This window comes from Ambystoma mexicanum, chromosome 9 (assembly GCF_040938575.1).
Source record: "Ambystoma mexicanum isolate Mex_15411 chromosome 9, UKY_AmexF1_1, whole genome shotgun sequence".
Taxonomy (NCBI): domain Eukaryota; kingdom Metazoa; phylum Chordata; class Amphibia; order Caudata; family Ambystomatidae; genus Ambystoma; species Ambystoma mexicanum.
In genome coordinates this window covers 816009032-816035674 of record NC_090931.1, presented here as the reverse complement: position 1 = coordinate 816035674, position 26643 = coordinate 816009032, and the positions used below count along the sequence as shown (strand labels likewise).

At 45.9% G+C, this 26643-nt stretch overlaps 1 protein-coding gene across 1 annotated transcript in view; it reads left to right on the top strand.

The window, feature by feature from the left end:
• The window catches only part of LOC138488651 (uncharacterized), a 488897-nt gene extending 465690 nt beyond the window's left edge, over nt 1-23207 (top strand). The window contains exon 5 of the mRNA XM_069615813.1: nt 21767-23207. Within this exon, the coding sequence (XP_069471914.1) occupies nt 21767-22409 (643 nt within the window). The 3' untranslated portion in view covers nt 22410-23207. The remainder of the gene's footprint in view (nt 1-21766) is intronic.
• Nucleotides 23208-26643: the final 3436 nt, after the last annotated feature.

The following is a 26643-nucleotide window of genomic DNA, read 5'->3' as shown; positions in this document are numbered from 1 at the left end:
CACGCTACTCCTCATGCTACCTCATGTCAGGAAAAACACAATCTGGGGATCCTAGACGCGTGAGGGATCATGGGTACAGTGGACGTCACACTAGGGATAGTATTACTGGCACGCCCTGTGTCGACGCCCTTTTTCGATTTCGAAAAACAAACTGTAATACTCCACAGCTTCCACTAGATGTCGGCCTATGCACAGCATGTGAATCTAAGCAGATACAAGCATCAGAAATACGATTACGGTGAGTAATGTATCCCATATATATATATATATATATATATATATATGTGTGTATGTGTGTGTTTATATATTCTTTGCCTTTGTAATTTTACATACGATTATGCAAGTGTGTGTTTAATAAATGAGAGTATTTTTTATACTTACCTATGTAGACAATCCATTGCTTAAGTCTCTGTATTTGCCGACTGTACTATACATCATTAGTAACCCGGCGAGAGCGAAGCAGAATGCAACAAGCATTCTGATTGGCTCTCACCAGGTCCCTACCAGGCTGGGAATCCCTCCGTCGGGATTCCACGGCCTTTGTCCCCGGCGGGGGGCATGGCAGCCTCTCAGCCAATGAGGAGGCTCGAAGCGGGGCCATCCCCGCTCCGAGCCGCCCCGCGGCTAAGAGGCTGCCTTCGCCCCCCGCCGGGGACTCGGGTAAGTCTTCTTTTTTTAATCCCTTCCCTCCCTCCCACCCGCCCCCCCAATTTACCTTCTTGGTCCTACGTCCCCGGCGGGGGACGACTGAAGTCTCCAGCCGTGTGGAGACTCGGAGCGGGGCCATCCCCGCTCCGTGCCTCCACACGGCAGGAGGCTTCCCTTGTCCCCCGCTGGGGACGCAGGTATGTTTTTTTTTTTTCTTTTTCTTTTTCTTTTTTTTCGTCCCACTCCCGCCCTCCCAACCCCACTTACCTTCTTTTTGATCCTTTTTTCCGGAGCGGACGCGCTGGGAACACTTGTGTTCCCAGCGCGTCCTCTCCCGATGGCCGCCATGGAAAGGGAAAACGGACTCCGTTTTCCCTTTCCATGGCGGTGGCCATTTTCTTTTTTTTTTCTCCCGAAACGCTGCAGCGCCGAAACGCCGCAGCGTTTTGGGACAAAAGAAAAGCTTTTAGTACCCCGGTCACGCAATTTTTGCGGGCCGTTGTACTAATAGCAATAGGTTGGTAATGCCCCCGACGCTCGGGATCTATTGCTTAAGTGTAACCTCCCTCTTAAGTCTAAGCATTACTGCACATCACACTACCATAGTTAGTTTGTTTTGACTTTATTTGTTCCGAATTGGTTCACTAAGGTTGGCTTCCCAGAATTCTATACCAGTAGTGGTTCTGGAACACCCTTCTAACAAGTGGCAGCTGTGGGATTTGGGAATAAGGACTCAGTGAAGCATCACAGTGCTGTTGACCTATTGACCCACAAATCACTTAATTAACTGAAATCTGGTCAACAAAGGAGGGTCATTTAAAAACAAAATATTAAAAAAAGTTCACAGCTGAGCCCTTAGGCAAACTCGAGTGATAAACTTGGTTTTATAGTAGTACACAGCTCCAAGTGCATCAGGCACAAAGGCAGAGACTATCAAGCGTGTTAGACATTCAAGATACAAACTCAATGATTGAGATGGGAGGGGTTTGAGGGGGGAACCCCCGACCGCTTTCCCAACTAGTGCTGTCCTTCCTGCAGTCCTCTCTCTTTCGGCCTCTACTGAGGGCTCTCGTGGAATCTGAGGGAGACACAAAGGAATAGAAATGGGGACATACATCTGAAAACCAAGAAGCAGGAATAGGAACAGAAAATTCTGGAAATATAATTGGCAGCCCAGGATAGAGCGGGGGAATTCCAAGCAGCTCTTTAAAACGGAAGCATCAGAGCAAAAAGAAAAAGGCAGAGCTCGCCAACATGAGGAATCTTCCACTTCCATTTCCAATGGTTCTAGCCCTAGTAATGGGAGTAACATTGGGACCTTTCCTCATTTCCAGATTTCTTAAGTACCTTAGTGTTTATAATGAGTAATTATATTTTGGAATAGTTCAAATGCTTTTGAATTAGCTTGTAACTAAGGTGGAGGATCTCCTCAGTAAGCTCCCTCAGAATGGTTCCAATGCAGTTCTGAAGTTGAGTGTGGCTGAGAGAAAATAGTATGCCAGAAGGAAAGAAGCCCTTGTTCTTGGGTTTGGAAAACCTACTTCCCACTTCTAAAAGTAGGTTATGGGACATGAGGAGAGTACAATGGGTGACCTGAGTGAATGAATCCCTGGAGCACTGTATGCGTGGCTTGGTGGCCACAAAGTGAAAACATTTTTGGCCATAGCTAATCTGGTCATGCTTGAGCATATTTTTGATTCTGCGCCCGAATTAGCCATGTTTGTCTGACTCCAAATAACTTGATCCTAAGAGGCTGGCATTAACTGCTGACCACTGACCCCTGGGTGTCCACAGTGTACCCAATATGGCAAATTGGACTCCTCAGAAGCATGTAAAACAAAGCAAAAGTGTCAGAAAAACATCCTCCGTAACAAGGCCACAAATCCAAAGTAGGGCGAGGGGAGGTGGAAATCATTTGACCATCACGAAGGGTAGTCTAACTCCTGGTGCTGTACACGTGTCTGGTCATAGTAAGCCTCCTTTTACAAAAGCTTTTAGCATTTTGTTGTCTTTGTGGAGCTAATGGCCATCTGAAGGAGGACCCCAGATGTAAGGAGGACCTTGAGGGTGCCATTTGTCAGCTTGGCCCTCAGCCCATAATATGGGAAATATTCGGAGGGGTGCATACTTCTCTTCTGTTGAGTAAGCCCTTGGCATTCAGGGTGAAATTGTTTTATTGACAATTGGTTCCTGTTGGCAACAGGTTGCTGATATTTAGAATTCTGTTCCTGCTAACACAAAGTTTTACTTTAAGGATGATGCCTTTTATAAATCGCCAAGAAACTGCTTGTATTAGAGGTTACAGTGGACATCACTCTTGTCTCATCAGTGGTAGTTGCATAGGCTCTTCTGAGGCCTACAAAACTTGCTGATGGCCCCTCCACATGTTCAGAATCCTACCTGTGACTGTCAGTAAATTATATGGCTATACCTGTTAGCATACAGCAAGACGTTCCAGGTAGAGTGTTTTTCGGAAATAACCTCAAGGAATTGGTTATTGTTTGACACAGCTGATCCTCCCGTAGGACAAATTCTCTGACAAAAAAAGGCTGTGGGCCTCATCACGAGTTGGGCGGTAGCCCTTAAATACGGTGCTAACGCTATTACTGCCGCATTTAATGGTCTGCACAATCACAAGTCTGGCAGCATTTACCCCCAGCTCCAAGTTTAGGGTAAATGCGCCAACTTAACACCAATTTTCGGGTGGAATGGGCCAAAGTGTTCCACGGTGCTTATGAGGCCTAGAAACTTACAGTACAAGTGAAAAGGGCCTTACGAAGCAGTTTCAAAACTTGGTGAGGGAAACTAGTGGACTTTGCATCCCCAAGAAAGCATCAAAAGCTTTCTACGTAGATCAAAAGCTTTCATCCCTTAGGTTGAAATGGGAGTCCTGCTACTGGTCTCTGAGGAAGAGAAAATTAAACCCTCGACCTGATGTGCACCAGAGCTTCGCTTCTGATGGCTCGCTCAGTGCAAAGGCTCATTCTCCAGCATGGGGTCTGCCATGGATTCACATGCTCATGAATATTCCCTGTTGTCAGGTTGGGAATCCTCAGTAAAAGGAAAAATCGGTTTCAGTTTCGTTTCTGAACTGTCTTTCTACTAATAACCAATCACTGGTCTCTGGGTCATACTACCCCAGACAATGACTGCCCTCTACCTAAGCCCCTCTTCTGGCAGCCATCTTCAGATTTTTACCGCACGTTCAAGTGTTGGGATTCCTCATGCTTTAGCTCTCGTGCTTTTACTGCATGTTGCATTTTTCCAAAGAGTTTACTCTTTATTTTTCTGTCAAATCGTGCCTCAAGCTCCACCCTTTCATCTTCTGATTAACCGGGACCCGTTTCGGAATTTTTCGAATTTCACTTCTTGGAGAATTCCGGAAGATCTTTGAGGCCTACCCTGCGTGGACATGGCCCAGGACAAAGGAGACTCAACGCCAACTGGATCCAAGCTGTTTAGGATCTGCCCAGGATGTGGACTACAGAACGTCTTCAAGGAAGATGAGCACTCCCGGTGCCTCTACTGCCTTTACGCCTACAAGTCGCATGTGGAGGAGGACTGTGCGTTCTGCAAGAACATGTCTGTCTGGACCATAAAGGACTGTCGTACTCTACTCACTAACTGGCTGGAGGCGAAAAGCCCAGCAGCAGGTGAGAAGAAGTCTGCGCGGTCCTCTAAGACCTTTGAGGACACTCCGGCGACAGGGGCCCAACAGAAGGCAAAGCACTGCGAGTCCGCGGGCACCGGGAGCACCGTTGGTTCGGGCTCCTCGGCTGCCAGGCAGGGCGTGATGTCACTGACGCCGTCAACCACAAGCCAACACTCCGGCTCAGTGAAAAGGAAGTCGGAGAACCCGGGTAAGCTTCGGGAGAAGCCCCGGCAGGTCCCGACGGAGAAAGCCGCGGTGAAGGCCTCAGACGCGCCCAAGGTTGTGAAGGCACAGATTCACTCGACTAAGGCCTCGATTGAGTCATGGCGGCCCTGGCAAAGCCTGCGGAGGCGACCCCAGTGGAGATGACCTCCAGGTCTAGAGTTTCCCTGCCATCTCAGAGGGAATCGTCTTTCCAGCCTATCGAAAAGACCCCCCTGAAACCTCGGGATGAGAAAGAGGGGGGGGGCAAAGTAGTCCTAACGGACTCAGATACCTCTTCCGAGGACGAGCTGTCTATCGTCAAGGCAACACTGGACAAGAGGTTCGAGGAGAGGGCCTGCCGGAAGGATCCCAACGAGGGGGACGTGGGGAGCGAGGGTGGAGCTGATGAAGAGCGGCAGATCGACGAGGAACTGGACATCCCGGCGCTCCCGGCGCAACTGATGCCACCTCCTACGGACAGACAGACAGGATGACATTTTGCTGGCACTGCAAACCCTGTGTACTGAGATGAGGACAAGGCTACCCTTGCCTCCGGTGGACGATTCAGCGGCGCCTGGACCGTCGGAGTCCTCTACCCAAGCGGTGGAGAATCCATCCTCCCCCACCCTTACATCCTTCACCTCCATCCCCTCCACTGAGGGATGAGACGGAGACTGAGATGGCGACGACGGGGACGGACGATGGTGGTGACAATGGAACGGATCTCCCATCACCCCCTCCCCGGGCTTCCCCTCCCGACGAAATTGGCTCCTTTCATGCCATAATCGCCAGGGCATCGGAGCTGTTCCAGCTATGCCCGAAGAGCAGAAGGAGGGGTTCCTCTACCAACGACGGGAGGCCAAGAACAAGACAGTCCTCTCAGTCCCGTTACTGGATGACATCTGGGACGAATGACTGTCCCTTCTGAAGAACCCGTCCACAGCCCCTGCGAAGAGGGACTGGTACGAGAAGTAGTACCGGGTCCCAGACTACGTGCCTATGTGCCTCAGGGCACAGCTGTCCCCGGATTCGGTGGTCTCCGCGGCGGCCAAGAAGACATAGGCTGGGGCAACGGCATCAACTTCCACTTCCACTTCCCCACCGAACAGCCAGGGGAAGAAGCTGGATGCCATTGGGCCGACGGGTCATCTCGTCGGCAGCGAGGACCGTCAAGGCGGCCAACGCCCTCGCGATCGTGGCCTGCTACCACAGGGAGCTGTGGTTTAAGATCGCTCCCCTCTTGGACATCCTCCCAGGCGACAAGAAGGGCGGAAGCCCTGGAAATCCTGCAGGAAGGCGAGGTGGTGTCAGACCACGCCATCACAGTGGCCACGGACTTCGCTGACGCCAGTTTTCGCCAGATGGGCAACAGCGTTTGTCTTCGCCGGCGTGGTTGGCTCAGGGCCACAGACTTCCGTCAGGACCTGCAGACCAGGGTGCTGGACATGCCCTTCGACGGGAACAACCTGTTCGTCAAGGCAGTGGACGAGTCACTGCAGGCCATCAAGGCGGACACAGAGACGGCCCAGGCCTTGGGCTCCATCAACGACGGCCGTCCTTTTGGACCTCCGGAGGCAAGTCTCAAGGTGCCTCCAAAGGATTCGGCGGCAGCTCCTCGTCGTACCACCAGGCAGCCCGCTCCTTGTCGCAGGAAGCCTACAGAGGGCGCAACAAGGCCGGTGGACACCGTCGTCGTCGCCAAGGGGCCCAAGGTGGCAAGGCCTCGGCGAAGCAAGACTGAACCGGGCGTGACGTTGGGCCCCCACCCGAGCACCCCGGTGGGAGGCCGGCTGGTGAACTTTGTTGGCGCGTGGAAGTCCATCTCCACCGACCGTTGGGTTGCTGGATGCCCTGACACACGGGCACACTCTGGAGTTCCTGGAAGTCCAGGAAGGAAAATCACATTCAACAGCTGCTTCTGGAGGTAAGAGCAATGCTGAAGAAGGGCACGATAGAACTCGTCCCAAAGAGACTCCGGAGTATACTCGCGGTACTTCCTCGTCCGAAAGAAGACAGGCGGCTGGCGGCCCATTCTAGACCTCCGCCGCATCAACAAATTCATAAAATCCCAGAAGTTCCGGATGGTCACCGTCCAACACGTGCTGGGACAACTGGAGGAAGGCGACTTCCTGTCGTCGTTGGACTTGGAGGATGCCTACTTCCGCATCCCCATACACAAAGGACATCAAACGTTTCTGCGCTTCTTGGTCCAAGGACGGCACTATCAGTTCAAGGCACTGCCTTTCGGTTTGACGTCCGCGCCAAGGCTCTTCACCAAGTGCCTAGCGGCGCGGCTGCGCCTGCAGGTGATCCACTTCTACCCCTACCTGGACGATTGGCTCATCTGAGCAAAGTCAAGAGAACTCGCCGTCGACCACACATTGAGGGCAGTCCGCCTGCTCACGAAACTGGGGTTCTCGATAAACTTTGCGAAGTCCTGCTTGGCGCCATCGCAGGACGCCCTATTCCTGGGAGCCAGACTCAACACAGTGGCATGGCTGGCGTCACCCTCGGAGGAGAGGATAAAGGCCATCCGGGGCAAGGTACAACGGCTGTTGATGACGGAGGTTGCCACGGTGAGGTCCATCAAGTCCCTGCTCGGCAGGATGTCGTCATGCATCTGCCTCGTGTGACTGAGCAGGTTACGGATGCGGCCTCTGCAGGAGTTCCTAGACGCCCATTGGGTATAAGTGACGGGAAGCTTCGAAGACCAGATCGCCCTCAATGAGATTTTCCGGCAGGCGATCTGGTGGTGGGGCACCCGTGCGCATCTCGCAGCAGGCATGGACTTCAGACCCCAGCACATCAAGAAACCGTGATGACGGACGCCTCCCGGGAGGGATGGGGCACGCACACCGGAGATCTCCACGCAAGAGGCCTTTGGCTCCCGGAGGAGAGGTCTCTAGACATCAATGTCCTGGAGCTCCGGCCCGTGTTCTGGGCCCTCAGGTCCTTCCTCCGATCCCTCAAGGGCAAAGTGGTACGGGTCTTCACCGACAACACCACCCCGATGTTCTAAATCCAGAAGCAGGGGGGGGGGCACCAGATCCCCAGCTCTATCCAAGGAAGCGCAGGACCAGTGGCACTGGGCCGTCGCCCAGGGGATGTTCCTGGTACCCTTCCACCTGGCAGGAGTAAAGAACACCGTTGCCAACTCACTCAGCAGGGAGTTGTGCTCGTGTCACGAGTGGGAGCACCGGCAGGATCAAGTGGATCTACTATTCCGATGATGGGGCAATCCCCAGATAGATCTGTTCGCGACGGCGACGAACACCAAGTGCCGGAGGTTCGCCAGCAGGTTTCCCCAACTGGGGATCATGGGCGATGCATTCTCCTTCCCCTGGGACGGCCTGTTCATCTATGTGTTCCCACTGTTGCTCTTGCTTCTGCGACTCATCAGTCAACTCAGACGGTCCCGTTGCAGGATGATCCTCGTTGCACCGGCGTGGCCGAGGCAGATATGGTACCCGGACCTTCTGGACATGTCAGCGTCCCCTCTAGTCAAGCTTCCGACAGACGCAGATCTTCTCGCCAGGGACAGAGGAGCGAACCTGCACCACAACCCAGGGTTGCTGAACCTGCAGGCCTGGCTCCTGCAGCACTAGTTTTCAGAGGCTACAATATCCAAGCGGACTGCAAGGAGGTACTTGCCAAGGCCAGGGCTTCCTCGACTCTTAAGTGCGATGGACATAAATGTAAGACGTTCTCTGTCTGCTGCTGTGCACAGATCATCAACCCTCTACTGATTACGGCCCCTTAAGTGCTGCCGTACTTGCTGTCGCTGGCCAAGGCGGGGCTGGCGCATGCAACCATGCTATCTCCCGCTACACCAGAACTCTGGTGCGGTCGACGCTGTGGTTGGACCGCCTGGTGAAGGAGTTCATCAAAGGACTGTTCCGCTCTCTCTTGCCAGTGAAGGCTCCGATCCCAGCGTGGGAGCTCAATGTGGTGCTGACCAGGCTCATGGGCCCTCCATTCGAGCCTTTGCATTTGGCGCTGCTGACGTTCCTATCATGGAAGAGAGCGTTTCTTGTGGCCATCACCTGCGCACGACGATTGGGAGAGATCCAGGCCCTCTCCTGTAAACCTCCATACCCGACATTCCACGAGATGAGGGTAGTGCTGAGGACGCGCCCCTCCTTCATGCCCAAGGTGCCGTTGGACTTACATCTCAACGAGCCCTTGGTGTTACCCATTTCCCTCCACAGCTGACACTACAGTAGCGCAAGGCTTTGCTATGTTAGTTTGCCTCGTTCTTTTCACTATCCCTACGGATGATACCCAACATGACATTGATACACAGGATAGTTTAGGTGTCAAAATCAGGGCCTACAGAATGACTGAAAATGTCAGATCTGGAGAAATAGACCCGTCTACTAGTCCTTAATCCAGTGTTCCGAGTAACGAAAGCACGGTCTAAGGGTGTGAGATGCTATGCAGACTATGGAGCTCTATCTTGGGAACATCATTTAGATGCCCATTCTTTAACAAGAACAGATGACTTTGTGGACAAGCTTGGTGCTACAAAGTTTTTGAGCACCTTTGATCTCACCTCAGGTAATTGAAAGATAGCTGTAACCGACTGTTCGAAGTAGAGGACTGCATTCTCTACCCCAGAACGGCCCTTCCAGTTTAGAGTAATGCCTTTTGGACCTTTTACATTGAAGAATGCATCTGCCACTCAGCGGCTGATCAACTATTTCCCCACTTAGTTTGACCAACCATTTGGCCGAATTACATTTTGCAGCATTTCTTTGGCATTTTTTACCACAAAACAGATAGATGGTGGGTTTGGGTTGTGTAGTTGGGGGATGGGGTTGGGGTAGGTAAAGAGGGATGCAGGGTGATAGGGCAGGGATAGGTGAAATGGAGGTGGAGGGGCACCACAGCCCGAGTATTTTTTTTTTTTTAAAAAACGAACTTTTAAACTGTATTTGGTCAAATTCAATTTTGTCAAAGAAACTTCATAGAACCAGTGAACAAAGTTCTGAATAGACTTTATATGCCGCTTACTGTTCCTTGAACCAAACATAGGTAGCGCAAGAGAAAGGTGATCTTGAGTATTCTTTATTTCTTTTCTTTTTTTTAAAGATCCTTTTTGGTTGTTATCAAATAGACAAGTCTCCTCTGTGAGATCAGGCACTCTTGGTTGATTTAACTTTCCATAGTTTTTACAGAGTAGGGGGTCCTTAGGAACCAACTTTCTTTGCTACTTAAATTGTTATTTAGTATTCAGGTCAACCTTTTGTTTTTCAAACAAACCTTTTATTGCTAACCATACAACACTGTCAAAGTAATTTCTTCAAAAGCGATCATGAATAAAATGCTTGAAACAAACTGAAGTCAGATTTTCAAGGCAACTTTTGTTTTTATATTTGCCAAATAGCAAAGAATGACCCCATGTTAAAGGAAATGGTCAGCTTTACATAAATAAGGATCGTTTCAGCATGGTGATATATAGTAGTGCCTTCACTCTTGGATAGCATGTCGCAAATCTACTTAAAATCGGTGTCTAGATTCCGGAAGCCATATGCACCTTCAGTCCAGGACCTTTTATGACGCTGTTAATTTAAACTGTTTAAGTAATGGCATGGCCAGGGTTAATTTAGTGTTGATGATGGTCAGGGCAGCGAAGCTGAGTGAATTACCGTAATTCTACATATTGTAACATTAAATGTACCAACATAGTGTACCTTTAATAGTTGAAGAGAGCTTGGGATAAAACATAGCATTTAAAAAACTATTAAAAAAAGAAAAAGAAAATAGCAGCTAGTTAGTGTTTCAGAGGACCCACATGATTGGTAAGGTGGCAAATAGTCATATGATTGCAACTCCTGTTGCTCGTCCCTGCTAGCTTGAATGCTAATGAGTCCTTTGGTCCTGCCCCTATTGGTAGACTCTTGACTTACCCTGTGTCTGAGTTAAGCTCTGCTTGGACAACACGGAGGACTTCAGAAAATCGTATCGTATTTTTGTCGTCTGTCAGGCCAATAACGCCAACCATTACCAAGCAGGGTTAAGCAAGATGACCCATGTTTTGTATCAGATACTGTCATGAGAAGTCAAGTAGACAATTGCAGATTTTCAGCTTGTGGAGTGGCTGCTCTAAGCTTTCTTGCACAATAATTGCCTTGAAGAAATGTGTAGAGCAGCAATGTGCGGTTCTGTGCTTTTTAATTCGCAAGCATTGCTACTTAACTTTGGTGTATGGAGACAACCTAGATAAGCTAAAATAGCAGAGCCTCACAAGACACTCCAAATTCTTCAGAAGACAAGTAAACTAGCCCCCCAATGGACCATTTCTATTCTCACTAAAATCGCCAGTCCTACTCTAAAATACACTAAATTCTCAAATTCTCCTTTGGGCTATGTTTCATACTAAGCATAACCTAAAACAATCATTCTCAATACACATTAAAACGTGCACCCTTTTGAATCGGCCTTTAACTGACGGTTTCTATACAGATCACCTATAAAAACAAAAAATCAGAAGAGAAAGTTGCTTCCCTTTATATCATTGTGTGTTCCAGTATTGTCCTCTTTCCTAGATGAGTATCCCTCGGATTTGATTCTTTGAGTAATATCATTGACTAGTTACCTTGTTACTTATACTGTTCTTGCGTTAAGGAATCTCAAATGGCTACTGTATGCCAAGCATATCCTGGGATCCCTGTTTTTTGTGAGCCTTCAAAGTGCGTGAACAGAATAATGGAGCGGTAGTAGGATTGCATTCCAACATTGGGTCATTGATAAATGTGGGTTGGGTCTTGTGGATTATTGTAGGGTGAAAAAGGAAGACTTTATTGGGTTTTGTGTGTAATCTTAATTTTAACAATTTCAACGCCACTTGGATACTTTGTGAATTGAATGGCCTGGGTTTGCCATGTATAGTGTGAGTGGTACAAACAAGTAAAGACGAAATTGCGCATGGGATGTGTCTTGCATGGTGGTAGCATTGAAGATTAATTAAACTGATTTTGGACTCCGGGACATTATGAGGTGAAGCATGGAGATGCAAATAGTAATTTATGACTAGTAAACCTGCACTGCCCCACCCACTGTCTCTGACGAGATGTGGGTAATCCTCTGGGGTAAATTGCTGCATTCTTGTGGCTTGCTAAATTATTTTAACAAGGTACTTGAATACCAAATATTGTTGTAATACATATGGGATGAAGAAACGTGCATTTAAACATATGTAGATGGACATTACTGTTAGCTTACAATTTGAGAATGGATGCTCTGCCAAATTACACAAATAGTTGCAGTTATCGTGTAGGTTTACTATTTTGACACTTTGGTACCGTGGAATGAAATGAAATCGTTCTACATTAGAATTTGATGAGTGATCATGCACCATTGTGTCCATTTTTAGAGGGAGAAGTGAAGTTGAACCAATTGCTTTAAATATCCCTAAAAGATGTATGGTTTGAGTGCTTATGGCAGAAACGTTTGGTCTGATGCTGCTTAGTTTATTGGCACGCTTTAAAGACACCAATAACTCATCAACTTTAAACTATTTGAATAGTGTTTTGGTGTGACTGCTGCCGCACTGCTCACAAAGTAAGCAGAGTCAAAGTGGATATAGCTTTTTGCCATACGTTACAGAATTTTCAAAAGTCTTACTTGCCCTGGCATTGCAGATTTATTTGTATATTTCAAAATATTTTAAGAAAAGATCATATTTGCAACATGTTGCGAGATCTTCCTTAAGAACGTAAGTTTCACTTGTGTCACAATCATTAGTTCACCTCTATGTGTTCATTCTTTCTAGAGTTTAAGCGCACAATTGTACCTTTTTAAGCCTGTATTTTTGGCAGTTTTTCAAATTTGGCTTGAGTCTCCGATATTGTTACTAATCTCAACGTGTTTAGCCAACAGGTGTTTTGTACATAGACTCCTTTTTAAGGCTATTGTGATTTGATCTGCTAATTGTCAGCACTTATTCACGCATCATTATATGGTTTTTAGTTGCGCTCCAAGTCCCAACAAATGCATATTTGTGCGCTAGATCAACATAACTTGAGTTGAGTCTCTGGCTTCTTTCACTCCGCATCCTTTACCCTTGGTCCTAAATAGATAATCCAGGCCTCAGAGGATCACAATAGCCAGCCAGCCCAAGTTGGTAGGCCTAGATTCTTTCATTTATCACCCCAGAAAACAGCCTGGCATGCAAATATTTTTGTCAAAATAAACGACTTGCTTAGCATGTGCTTGCCATGTCCTGTGCCAGAACAAAATGCAAATGAATATGGCTAGAACTGAAATGGCAAATGGATCACTGAGAAGAGTCGCTTCTCCATTTTCATGACTAGTCCAGAGGTGCGAGGGAGGCACTGTATAAAGCTTGGCAGTGGACAAGTGGGAGCATGGGGAAGATGGGGTAAAATGAAAGGAAGCGAGGGATGCATCTAGTAGGTGAGGCAAGCTGGAGATGTAAGCGAAGGTCAAGATGCCAGTGTGCTGGTGACACTTGGTCGGAACGTGGACCCTTACCACCATAGTTGAGGGTTATCTATTATAATAATCTATTCCGTGGGATTTTGAATGAAGGGAAGGTATGCCTACTGGAGATACATTGATAATGATGCATACAATCATGTACTACCAGGGGTTTTGTCTGAATTTGTGGCAGAGGGCCTGTGTCCCATCATTAATCCAAGATGGCTGCCGTTACGGATACTAATTATTTTTTTAGCTCTAACTGCTTTTAGGGTGGTTCTATGAAACATTTCTTAGTAGGTTCTTTGTTAAACATGATCAAAGGAATACAAAAGTTTATAGACATAATTTTGTTATATCTTTTACAGTTTGAGATATAGTCTTGTGACTTATTGCTGCTTCATAGCAAAAGACTGTATGCTCACTAAATTAGAAAGTCTAAAATAATTTGCAACTTTCTCATTGAAATATACTGTTTATTAAAACTTCAATAGCTATTTACATTTTAAGAGAGAGATTTGTCATCTTCTGAGTCCCAGAGTTCATTTTCATCATCTAGAAAATCGTTATCACAGAGCTCTTTTCCGCCGCCACACTTGCACAGTTTTGGGCACCTTAGTGACTGAGCTTGGCATTTGTAGTGCACAGCACATCGTCCTTTGACTCATGCACACCATACAAGCTGTATTATTGTGGTGCACATGGAAGTCTACACATACTCGGAGAATACTGATTATTTGCCTTCTCCCACCTGAAGTTGTGATGGATCTGGGAAATGTGGGTGGTGTTGATCAGCGCGTCACCACTCCATCACCTGGTAATGAGTCCTTAAGAAGTATGATATTAGAGAGGAACTTGTTGACGGCAGATTTTCACTTTGCATCTCCTTTTTTTTGTGAACATCCACCAACGCAGTTGAACAATGTCCGTTATCTTTGTTAGTGGTGAGTAGACTAGACAAATGGATCGCTCTATCAATTGTTCGTCTTCCTTTTTAACTTCTTCTAGACATCCAAGTCCCCCCAAAGCTTCAAGGATTTATGTCTGAAGTCTTGAAAACATTCTAGAAAGAGAGTTTTCCTCTCTTCATGAAGCACCCAGTAACATAAACACCATGAAAGAGCATGAAGGCCTAGTAATGCCTGCCTTTTTGTAGGCCCTAAGCAGGAGCGCACACATTTGAGATCTATAAATCTTCCAATGGTTCCAATTCCTATGAAAAACATGCTGTCAGATGGGAAAAACAGCGACCCCCACAGTGTATGGATTAAAACATCTGTATCGGGGGGGGGGGGAATGGGAGGGTAGTAGCATGACGACGTGATACATAAAGGAAGTGAAGAATTATTTGTGTGTCTGCCTCCACATGTATGCTTTCAATGTCTCATCATTTCCATCTGATGACTTGGCTTAATTTCTCGACTGTGCATGCAGAATTGCTGTATTTGAGAGGTAAGCTGTTAACTCATTTTTAGTTTTACAATGCAATAGGAGAGTTCTCATGGACAAATGTTGAATATTTGTATAATCCGTTATTTAGTACAGCACAGGTGGGTTTTCCTGCTTTTTTTCTTCCCATGAATTTTTGAGTGGATTTTGTAGGTAGGTATCAAATACAAAATTCATCATACTTCAGTAGATCAGGTTCTATTTTCTTGTTGAATTCAATTGCAAGGTCATGGCATTTCTTCACATAAGACTGTTACCGCAGTGCTTGCAATTCTGCTATTCCATCAAAGGCAGCTGCTGAATATGTTTGCTCTGGTACAGATAATCTGTCCTCAGTGACAAATGAGGAAACATCTAGGTGTTGTTCCTCTTCCAGTATCTTGTTTGCTGCTAAAATCATTGTACCATCTAAGTTGAACACTGAAAGAGGTACTGCAGAGAATTCATGCAGTTTATTTACAGTACGAAGTATCCTCAAGGAAGTCCATGTTGTCAGCAGCACAATGGACAAATCTGCCTCTGACCAACTCTGAGGGAACATCATCCATGCGTTTTATTACTTCTGTGGCTGGAACGTAAGATCCTCCACACTCATCCATGTGTTTTTATTACTTATTACTTCTGTGGCTATCTGTCTCAAACTGAAGGACTCTGGTGTAAACTATAGAAGCTCCCATGCTATGCAGAAACTGAATGATGAATTTGCTGCGGGGTAGCTATGTGCAGTGTGCGGCCAACTGCCACTTGCAAGGGCATTTTGTGGGTATGCTGTGTGGTAGAAGTGCTTACGTAGGAAGATTGTCGTGGTAATAGCATTTCCTATATAAAAATTGGATAATATATGAGCTCTGTTTATTACAGAGGTATCCTGCTTTTCTGAATTACTTGTCACATCCATCTGTCCCTGACAGCAGCAATTGTAAATAAGAACAACTTCCTTTGGAACATCTGCCAATTTCCCTTCTTCAAAATGTCCAGTGAATTTCCATTTTTCACAAGTTAGTACCGCTCTCCATAAAATTCTTCTTCTGCTATTATTCAGTGAGACTCGTGGTTCATTTAGCCTTTTGGGATTACAAACAATAATGCCAATACATTCAAGCTCTTCTATGAAAGTTCTGGTTTGTTTTCTTGTTTTCATCTGTCCTTCTTTTAAACCATTGTTAGTTGCAATTTTCATGTTTTTTTTATTTTTATTTCCCCCATTGTTGTTAAGTTGCCTTCAAGGAGAAAATCATTGATTGAAGATACAAATTCAATATTTCGTGCTTCGTAAGACAGTGAATTTGGCTGCATCTTTCCGCTTGGCATAGGCTTGCGTCGTAAGACATTCACTACATGTGTGTTATAACACAGCTTGTGATATGCAATTTCCCTTGAGTGAGGTCAGAAACCTGAAGGTGTCTCACCCGCTAGTCCCCGGAGAGTTGTCATCCAGGTGGCCAGGACACGCCCATCGCTAATGGATCCAGTTCCTGGGGTGGACCAGTGGGGGAGGAGGGTCTTCAGGAATTGGGACACTGACAGGCATGACGCAGTACCCCTTTCCCGATAACACCTTTTCCCCATCCTCCCCCGTAGGATATTTAGAAACTCTACCCCCCTCCAATCGCCCTTTTCCATCACAAACACTTTGCACACCATGAAAGACAACGGACTAACATCAGAGCGTTTTAACTGACATGTCCCAAAACAAGGGTCAGGCAGAGTCAGGCAATTGACACTAACTACACACACCTAGCGGCCCTTTCCCTTCCACACCGGGATAAAAGGCGGAGCTCAAGAGCACACTTTGAGCAAGGCCAACCGCACAAGGAAGCAGCTATTCCAGGAATGCAGTTCAATCGGAGGAGAAAGACAGTGAGCCCTGAGAGGAAGACGAGGAGGGAAGTGCCCTTGCCCTTTTTGACACAGACCCGCGAAGCCTTCGTGAAAGAAATCATAAGACCAGGAACTACAGCAGGTGTGTGGTGTAACAGATGTCAACGGTGCACATAGCCCTCCCGCACTGATAACCAAGGCGGGGATACGCGCTTGCTACTTGGTACCGTCCTTGACCCCAGAGACTAGATCAGCAAAAAGTTCAGCACAACCGGTGAGTCGGAGGGAGAACCGATAGTAAACTGAACTGTATTGAGCGAAGGTTGCAAAAGGCAACATGATATGAATTGAAAGAACTTATGAACAAAAGAACTTGTGTGTTAATGTTTATGAAACCCCATGGAAATATCAGCTGCAGAGTGGTCCTGCACCACGTGGGCGCTCATTCGAAAGACTCTGGCTGGTTCCCTTTTGAAGAAACTACAAAAACCAGGAGGCCCTAGGAGAGCCTGACGCAGAGTGTCAAAGTGGTCATACAAGGGTCGAGTAAAACCCCTTGTGCAATCTAAAGTCTTTGACATGTTGTAAAGAAGACATTTAAGGGAAGTGAATCACGCATTGTGAGAAAGCAAAGTGAACCGTGTATCTGGCCGTAGTGAACCTGACTGAGGAAGGCTAATATTAAAGAAGGATCGGAGTCTGGTTGAGGGGGATCCAGGGGTCAAGAAACCCTGTGAACTTTGTTTCGACAGGAGTGAAACCGAATGAGGGATGTCCATAGTGAATGATTGTTTAAAAAGATATTGAGACTCTTGAATACTACAGTTGATAATATTGGGAGTGAAAAGCTGTGGTGAAGCCGACAGAGGGAGGCAAACATTGAAGAAGGATCAGAGCACGGTTGAGGGGTACCCAAGGGTGAAGAATTGTCACCCAATGTAAAAAATTATGGAAAGGAACTTTTGTTTTGTTAATTTTGACACATCAGGCCCTCACAGGCAAAAACTTTGTATGAAAGAGACTTGGCCACAGAAGGTCCTGATATCGCTGAAAAGTGCTGTAATCTCGTGCTGGAGAATCATAGGTGTGTGCTGTGCTCAGGAGTCCCGATTTGTCCTGTGCTAAAAAAAAAGTGTGGAAGGGAGACCCCACCTCTACCATCCTGAACACGTCGTTCTTTTCTGATGAGCATTATCCCACACTATTTTGTAACTTAGCGGTAAGGATTGGCAATAGGTTTTTTTAGTATCGGCCCTTTTTATTTATCAAGAATCCACTAGGACTGCCTTATTATTTAATGGTTGTGGCTTGCTCCCATCTTAGATTTAGCTTTAGATCGGGCATTTTTCTCACCCATTTATACAGTTTAATAAACACCCTTGAACTGTGATCACTTGTTTTACTGTTGCCACCATGAGTTCCTTACAGTGAGGGTCTCCAGGATCTGTACGATTGCTAAGATGAATCTTCAATGTTTTGTTGTTAGACAGCTCTATTGCTCTCTTCAAACAGATGCCTGCTGAATCAGTTGCTATCAAATATAATGGAGTTCTTCTTTTTCCTTTATTGCAAAATAAGCATTTATTTCTGCTGCACATAATAATTTGCATTTATATAGCTGCTATGAATCCTCGGGCATCTGAGCGGTGCTCATTTATCGACATTGGAAGTAAGATTGAGTTTGCACTGCCGGGATTCGAACCTGCATCAGCAGGCTTTGCACAGCGCGCGTGCTCTAGTCACTGTGCTATCTGACCGGCTATGGTATACATAGGTATTTTTAATCTTGTAGTTTAGCTTTCGTTCTACTTCCTCTTCTTCAAGGCTGGAGATAGACGGCTTTGGCTCACATAACTGCTCTCCATACAATCTTTTGCTTCGATCCATGTTTGTCTTATGAGTATGTTGCTTGTAACATTCCAAATGCCATGATGCTTTTTCATTTTTCAGTTATGTTCAAGTATTCATTATTGTTCCATTCGGCTCTCTCCTTAATACACTACAAAACCTTTTCATAACGTTTTGGATTAACCAGGGAGATTTCTTTGTTGACATAACATACACAAGGAAAAGGATGTTATACATTTTCTTTTTTTGGCTGATGGTGGAAGACTTTTAGACTTTCGATTTCTGGAGGTATCAACATTTTGAAAAAATGTATTTTACTGGAAGATAAAATCAGATTTCACGCTTCAACTGCTCTTAAATCATTTTCAAATTGTCTTGTCAATTACCAGAACTTCTAACAAAATAGAAGGACATTTCTTAGAACTCATGAAAAGCGCACGGCAAACAGAAGAGAGATCATTCTTTTAAGGACCTTCTTTATTCCGTTTTTATGGTGAACAAAAAGGTCTTTAGAAAATATTTGACAGGATTGCTCTGAAAGGAGTTATAGATCAAATTCTGATTCACAAATTGTAGCAGTGGCCATCTTGGATTACTGACATCACTGTTAGGGTAGAGTTTTATTTGTATGCATAATCTCCTCCACATGCGTGTCCCCCAGCACTTTTTGCTGGATTTATGGATTTGTGGTCGGTTCCCCTGAGTGAATGGGAACCTTTTTCCACACTCACTCATTCTTTTACCCTATCTTTTGGGATAGTGTGTATTTCTTTTTTGAACTCTCTCTTGGAGAAATAATTTCTCCCAAATTTACTGGCATCTGTCTTTTGACTTTTGTTACACACAGCACCCTCTCTGCAGTGTGGCTGGGAGCCCTGTGGGCTTCTCCTTTTATTTTCTGCTATTTTCCTTGTGAGAACCTATGTTCTCAAGGGCAGGGGGATATTTAGTATCCTTCCTAATTTTTATATATTGAGATCAGCAACACCCCCCACCTTATGTCGAGTGCCAAGGGGTTACACACTATACCCTTTCTCACTGCTACTGTAACCTTTTGGTTACAGTGACAAGCAAAGCTGAATGGCTGGTGGAACAGGTTTTATCCTACCTACATTTGTGCGTTTTGTTACACCAAGGCTGTACAGCCGCAGTAATCGTAATGGACAGAAGGGTCACCCTTTTACCCCAAATGTTGGCTGTATTCTTTTTTCACCATTTCTCTTTTGCTTGTCCTCTCTTGGTCCTTCTTCTGCTGTGCTGGTTGGGGGAGGTCCTGGTTTGACGTTTGTCTTCAGTGGGAATCCTTTGTGAAGCCTGCCCTTCCTGTGAAGACAGGAATTGGGGGAGGAGTCCAAAACTCTGCTGTTCTTTGTCTTCTGGTGTGCCTGCCTGGGACCATGTCCAACGGGGGGGCTGGCTGTTCAGGACATCCACCACTCAGAGTTTGAATGGTGCATGGGAGCGGATTGGCTGGGTTTCTGGATAAAAGCCTGGGATCCTGAGGCTGAAGACAAGCTGACCACTGGAACAGAAGAAACGACGAGAAGAAGACTCTCTCCCTTCGACTGGTGGGACCAATCAGTTTTAATACGATTTGCATTTTGAGCCATCCCACGACGAGCTGCCATCTTCCTGGGTTACAAACCACCAATATCCTGCGGCCTGCGACCATCGTGCAGTGCATTGTCTTCCGAAGATCAAAACCTCCCGAAACTTTGGTGTACTCCTTCCTGACCTCCGCTCCTTGAAGTTCCCTCCCTTGCCAGAGTGCTGTACTGAGAAAGGGAGGTGAATCAATCGGGCGACAACCGTTTTTCATCTGGTACCCTGAAAATGGCGCCAAAACCAGAGCTGCGAGAAGAAACAAAGAATACTTTGCTGGAAGCCTCTTCCCTCGACTGCTGCTGCGAGATCGACTCCAGTGTCCCTTCTTTCATCTGCCTGACCAAGAATCCGGTGACCAGGCCTGCTGCTGCTGTATCATAGAGGCATGATGCTGCAACTTCTTCTTCACTCATAAGGTACTGTTGGACTGGAGGTGGAATTTACCTAGAGTTGTTTAGCTTCTCCTGTGTTGCTGGAGTGCTGAGTTGTGTGTTTGGGAGTTTGCCCATAGACATTCGCCCAATTCTAATGCATGTGCGTCTTCAGGTAGCTTTCTACGAAGTCCCTGACCCTTTTTGCAACAAAGTCTGTTACTTGCAACTGAAGACTTTGCATGGAACTTTTGAACGTTCTGCAGATGTGCCTTACATGTTATGCCCTCCAATCTGACTGAGACACTCATAGCTAGATAGGGATGGACTTTTAGAGTGTCAGGCCTCTGAGAAACTATTAAAACATTTACTTAACTTGTGTGGGATTTATTTAATTTATTATTACTGAAACAGTTCGTATTTTTCTTAACTTTTGAATTGCATACTGTCATTCTCAAAGTATACAAAGGTGTGTTACTGTGATTATTTCCTTGGGTTTTCCATGTGCTTTTTGAATATTATAGTACTTACTTGTTACCTTACATTAGTGTGAATACATATATATACAATAAACGATTATTTGTATATAACTTAGTGTCTGTTTATTTGGGCCTATGTGTATACTCGAAGTTCTTTGTACCACCTACAGTCCTGTTCTCCCTTGTAAGATAAGCCTGGCCGCTCAGCCATTGCTATCAACATACTTGTGTGGAACAGGCTTACACTAAGAGTTGGAGCCATGTGTCCCAAGTGTGAGACTTCTCTAGTCCTACCTAAGGTGGACTTTTGTAAAACTCCCTAACAGTTGCACAGGACCTCTGCCACAAATTCAGACAAAACACCTGGTAATACATGATTATATGCTTCATTTGCGATGCACCGCCCGTATTCATAACTTTCCTTCATTCAAAATCCCACTAAATTACATATGCCCCTCAACTACCAGTGTCAGCCTGTATTCTGAGCACAACATGATTGTGCTGCACACTCGTCCTGGGTGCTAATGGCGTTTATTTGGTCATGCTGCTTGAATGTTGAATTAAGCAATAAGCCCTGAGCCGCGGGGGCCTTTCCGCGGCAAGAGGCTTATTGCTATTAGTACCCCGGCCCGCAAGACTGGTGTACTAATAGCATTTTTTCTGTTCCGAAACGCTGCAGCGTTTCAGAACAGAAACATAAATAAAACAGTGTCAAAGAAAATGGCCACCGGGGAAGGGAAAACTGAGTCCGTTTTCCCGTTCCATGATGGCCAGCGGGAGCGGACGCGCTGGGAACAGAACTGTTCCCAGCGCGTTTGCTCCCTAAGAAGGTAAGTGGGGTTGGGAGGGGGGAGGAAAAAAAAACATTAACCTTAATTCCCGCGGGGGAGGATGGCAGCCTCCAGCCGTGTGGAGGCTCGAGCGGGGATGGCCCCGTTTTGAGCCTCCTCATTGGCTGAGGGGTTGCCCACCCCCCTCCGGGAACAATGACAAGGAATCCCAGCCGAGGGATTCCCGGTCGGGTAAAGCCCCGGCGAGGGCGAATCAGAATGTTTGTTACATTCTGATTGACCCTCGCCGGGTACTAATAGTTAGTATTTTTAGGTTCCTGCTGGAGAACAATTGTTGCTTTACAATGTTAATTTTTAAGTCTTTTTGTTCATTTTATTTTACTAATGTGAAGCTATTTGGGAGATTCTTAGTTCCTCAAAATGTTTGTCTTAATAACAAACTTTCTCATTTTACAGAAATCTTCAGGCATGCACAAAGACAAGGTTACAAATGTCCAATGCGAAACCCAAAGGAGGAGGGAAAAGCAGAGAGCTAAATTCCAGAGATCAGTTGAAATTGACCACCGAAAAGAAACTAAATCAGAGTGGAGGACATGGCTGCGAAAGAAAGAAACCACTTTACGTTTTTAAAGTGGATACAAATCCTCTAGTGACGAATAAAAGTAAAGCACGGCAAAGAGAAAATGATGAAAGTGCTGCTGAGCTTTCTGAAAGGAAAAGAATACCCAGAGTTCATGGCACAGAGGAGACCAAGCGGTCAACCAGGTCAAAAGCGGGGTGCGTTTCTGACATTGTCGTCAAATCTCGGCCTAAGAAAAACAAAGATGTCCCCATTGTCCAAGAAACCAAGCAATCAAGACTGTGTGAGAACTTACTGGGGGAGTCGTCCCATGACACAGAGTCATTTGTGATAGAAGAGCATTCAAATGACTCCATGTTCTCCATAATTGAAAACTTTGATGACGAGGAGTCTAAGATAGAGGAGGATGGAGATTCCAGTCCATTTGGTCGGGTAGCTGGAGAAAGCTTTAGGGAAATGCTAGCCAAACTGAGTTCCAGGCATTCAGGTTCAGTGTTTCACGAGTATTCAAAGACTTAATGCACATGCAGGACTGCTCTTCATCTGTGGTTTGCATCTGCATACCAAGGCCTCTTGGCACAACTCATAATCTGTTGCCTCCAGTGTATTTACCTGCAGGATATCTGCCTGGTTTTCAATGGTTGAAGTATGTTTGTTGTAAAATATAGTTCCTGTTTAATAAAATCCTTGTTTTCAGCAGATGAGCCCATTTTGAAAGAACAAATAGTATCTACTATATTAAATGTGCCAGTAGCATTAAACTTCAGAGTGAAATCCAAAAATATGGGGATTAGATCAGCTAACAGTAGTCACAAAATGCTGTGCTGTGTAACTGTAAAAAAATGTATGAAGTGGTTATGAAACTGTTTGTCCATCTGATAGCTACAACTGCTAATCATGCACAATAGTTACAGCACAGACAGCTGAAGTAGATATGGATATTGTATGAGGGGTGTTATTTCTTTTTACAACTATCTGGATTATTTGATTTGTTTATTTTTGTGTATGCAGATTGGTGTGAAACTTGTACCAGAATGCTACTTGTGTGTGCTGCCCTGCAGGAGACAGTCATTGTTCTCTTGGACAGTGAGGCAGTGGTGTGCCTGGTTTTTAGTACATAGAAACATTCATTAGTTCTACAATGGAGACTTAAGTGGGCGTGTGGGCATGGCAGACCGCTACTGCTCCAAAGAATTGTCATATAGCGCAGTGCTCAGAGTTGACTTTGAGGAGGCATTGACACTGGTATGAGGATGTAACGAGACTCCCTCAATGTGTGAGGTACTTATTGTCATTAAAACACACAACAGTGGGAAATATTTTGTGCTATATCATTTTTGCAAAAAAAACACCATAGGAAACAATTAGGTACCTTTCTACGACGCTGTATACTTTGAGGTTTTTTCTAATTTAGTTCAACTGAGAGAGAAAATGTAGCCGGTTATAACACCGAAATTATTATTTTATATATATTTTTAAACCATTCCAAACATTACATTGCTTGCAAATTTTGGATGAGTAAGCTTAGTTCAGTTTTACATGGCAGCCTAGCCATGTTAAACTGAACTAAGCTTACTCGTACAAAACTGCAGTGTTAGAGAGTTTTACTAAAGTCCACCTATGGTAGGACTATAGAAGACTCTCCTTTTAGTGTACAGGGCTCAAACTCTTAGTATAGGGCTGGACTACCCAAAGGGTTTGATAGCTAAGGGCTGTAGTAAAGTACAAAGACCTTTGAGCACATAAACAGTCAAGAAGATACTTGGACACTTCTGGGTTTATATAAATATTATTTATTAAGCATACTAGGCAAGGTTAAGTTCACTTTTCAGTTCCCCACAACACTTTGAACCTTACCAGCGCCTGCATCATTCCACTCCTTGTGCTTCCTGCACCATTCACCAAGGACACCTCTTTGATGGTCCACCAATACAACAGCCTGCTCAGAAAGACTTTAGACCACCTTGCCCCTCTCAAAGCTTGAAAGCTCAAGAACCACAAACAGCTCAACACCTGTTTCGCTTCCGAGCTTAGAGCCTCCCGAGCTACGAAAAGAGCAGCAGAGGCTGCTTGGCACAAAAACCTAACCGCGACAAAGAGCAATTCACTAGCGCCTCCCGAGACTACAGACAAGCCATTCACGCCTCCAAAGCAGCCATCTAAAACGATCGGATCTCCAAAGCACACTCCAGCTCCCGCAAGTTGTTTGCCATCCTCAGAGAACTCGAGACTCCCATCGCCCCCGCTCAACCAACCTCAAAGACAACGCCTGGTGTAAACTTGTCCAAGATACCTTTGCTGGCAAAATCACATGATCGCTTCAAACAATCTATTATTTCTTCTACATCCTCTCCCGTCCCACAATTGGAAGGTCTTAGTACACCCCTAGCCATATCTTACCCATCATTTGATTTTCTACCCATCAGCACCACCACCCTCAGCAACATCACCAAAAGCCTTAAGCCCTCCCGTTGTAAAGGCAACACATGCCCAGCCCCTAAAATAAAAGACTGCGCTGAGCCATTATTCCCGCTCATCGTCGCCATCAGCAACTCCTCCTTCGCTTCTTGTGTTGTTCCCAAAGCAGCTCTGGATCTCCCCATTATTAAAAAAAAAAAAAAAAAGTTCCCTCGACCCGGCCATCCCCACCAACTACCAATCTATTACCACCGTCCCATTCCTGTTAAGAATCATTGACAGAGTTGCTTACTTACAAATCCAGGAACATCTAGAATCCCATCACATATTAGGCAACAGCAATCCGGTTTCCGCCCTAAGCATGGAACAGAGACCGCCCTACTGGACCTCACAAATCAACTAGGTAAATCCCTCAACCAGGGTAACCGCTTGCTTTTCATGCTCCTAGACCTCTCCGCAGCCTTTGACTTGGTTGATCTCCGGATGCTCTGCCGCCACCTCACTACCGCAGCCCACTTCTCCACCGACGCAACCTGCCTCCTTCCTAGCCAACAGAACCTCACGAGTTTTCGTCTGCGATGCTGCCGCAATTCCCACACCCAAGGATCCTGTGTCTCCCCAACCCTCTGTAATATATATACACCAAACCCCTCTTTGATCTCCTCGACTTGTTAGGCATATCGTACACCAACTATGCCGACGACACACAGATCCTCATCCCCCTCACGCATGTCTACACGCAGGACACGCTCAAGATTAACTCTACCTACAAAACCATCCAGACCTGGATGGCCATGCAAAACAGAGCTCCTCCTTTTTGGCTCCCCATTGCACCTAGCCAAACTTCACCAGTCGTACAAAACCTTCACCATTGATGGGCATTCTATTCCTGTCACCACTACTGTAAAAACTCTAGTTGTTTATCTGGACGCTTCTCTCAACATGACACGCAGGTTAATCACATAGCATAAACATCTGCTTTTGCAACAAAGCTCATTACCGCCAGCAGGCCGTTCCTGTCCAGCAACAACCGACTCGAAGTTGTGCGTGCCCTTACCTGCTCTAAATTGTACTAATGCAACTCACTGCACAGTGGCACCACCACTAAAAATCTGACCAGACTCCAGTCAGTACAGAACAATTCGCTGCGAACCGCACTTGACATTAGAAAGCGCAACCACATTAAGGAGGCGATAAGATCCGCTCACTGGCTCCCAGTCAAGGACAGAATCAACTTTAAGATCCTGTCCATCACGCATCGATGCCTCTCCAACAACGCTCCCTCCTACCTGGCTAACAAAATACAAAGACACTCTCCAGCCAGGCCCCTGAGATCGGCTTACAAACATTGTCTCTCCACCCCAAGGTTCAACCGTAAGAGAGCGGGAGGTTGGAACGTCCCAGTCCGTGCTCCCAGTATCTGGAACGATCTCCCTTCTCACCTGGGAGACGAACCATCCTACAACATCTTCGGGAGAAAGTGAAAACATACCTATTTAAGTTACTGTCTGCATCTTTGCCCCTCCGTTTCTCCCTCTGCCCTCCCCCCCGCCTCCTCTGCCTGAAGGTAACCAGCGCCCAGATGCCTGCGGGCCAGGTGCGCTTATACAAAAAATAAATAAAATAAATTAATAAAATTAAGGTAAGAGAAATGTAACATAAATACAGTAGGACATTTGCAGTTGTAACTCAATTCAATGATAAACCTTAAGTTGGAATGCAGGTAATTGAAAGGGTTTCTTCAGGTTAGCAAAAGTAGTCATGAGCCAACAAACCTAAAATGATAATACTGGTAAGCAATATAACTTGCTACACACTTGTAGAATAGTTGGAAGCAATTCAAGGTAAGTAAAGCACTTGGCAAAGAATACAAGGAAGGAAGGAAGGCGGGCAGGCAGAAGAAGGTACGATTTGCATTTAAACTCAGAGGCTTTAGTAGTCCATTGATATCTGGTTATGAGTGTCTGAGTCAGATTGGGGGGAAAAAAATAAGTATGGCGGCAGCAGCTGTAAAGAGTCAGGAGTTCCAGAAGAAGACTTGTTGCAAGTACGTACATTTTTTGTTGGAAAACAGTTAAGGGACTTAGGAGAAGGCTCCCTATAGGCGCACAGGCATTAGGCCTGGGCGAATGTGTATGGGCAAACTCACAAACACGTGAATCAGCACTCCAGCAACACAGGAGCAGCAAAGCAACTATAGGTAAGTTTTACCAAGAGTCTCACAGTACCTTAAATGTGTAGAAAAAGATGCAGCGCAATTCTTCCACAATGCAGCAGCAACAGACACAGTCACCGGATTCTTGGTCAGGTAGACTGAAGTAGGGACACGAGAGGG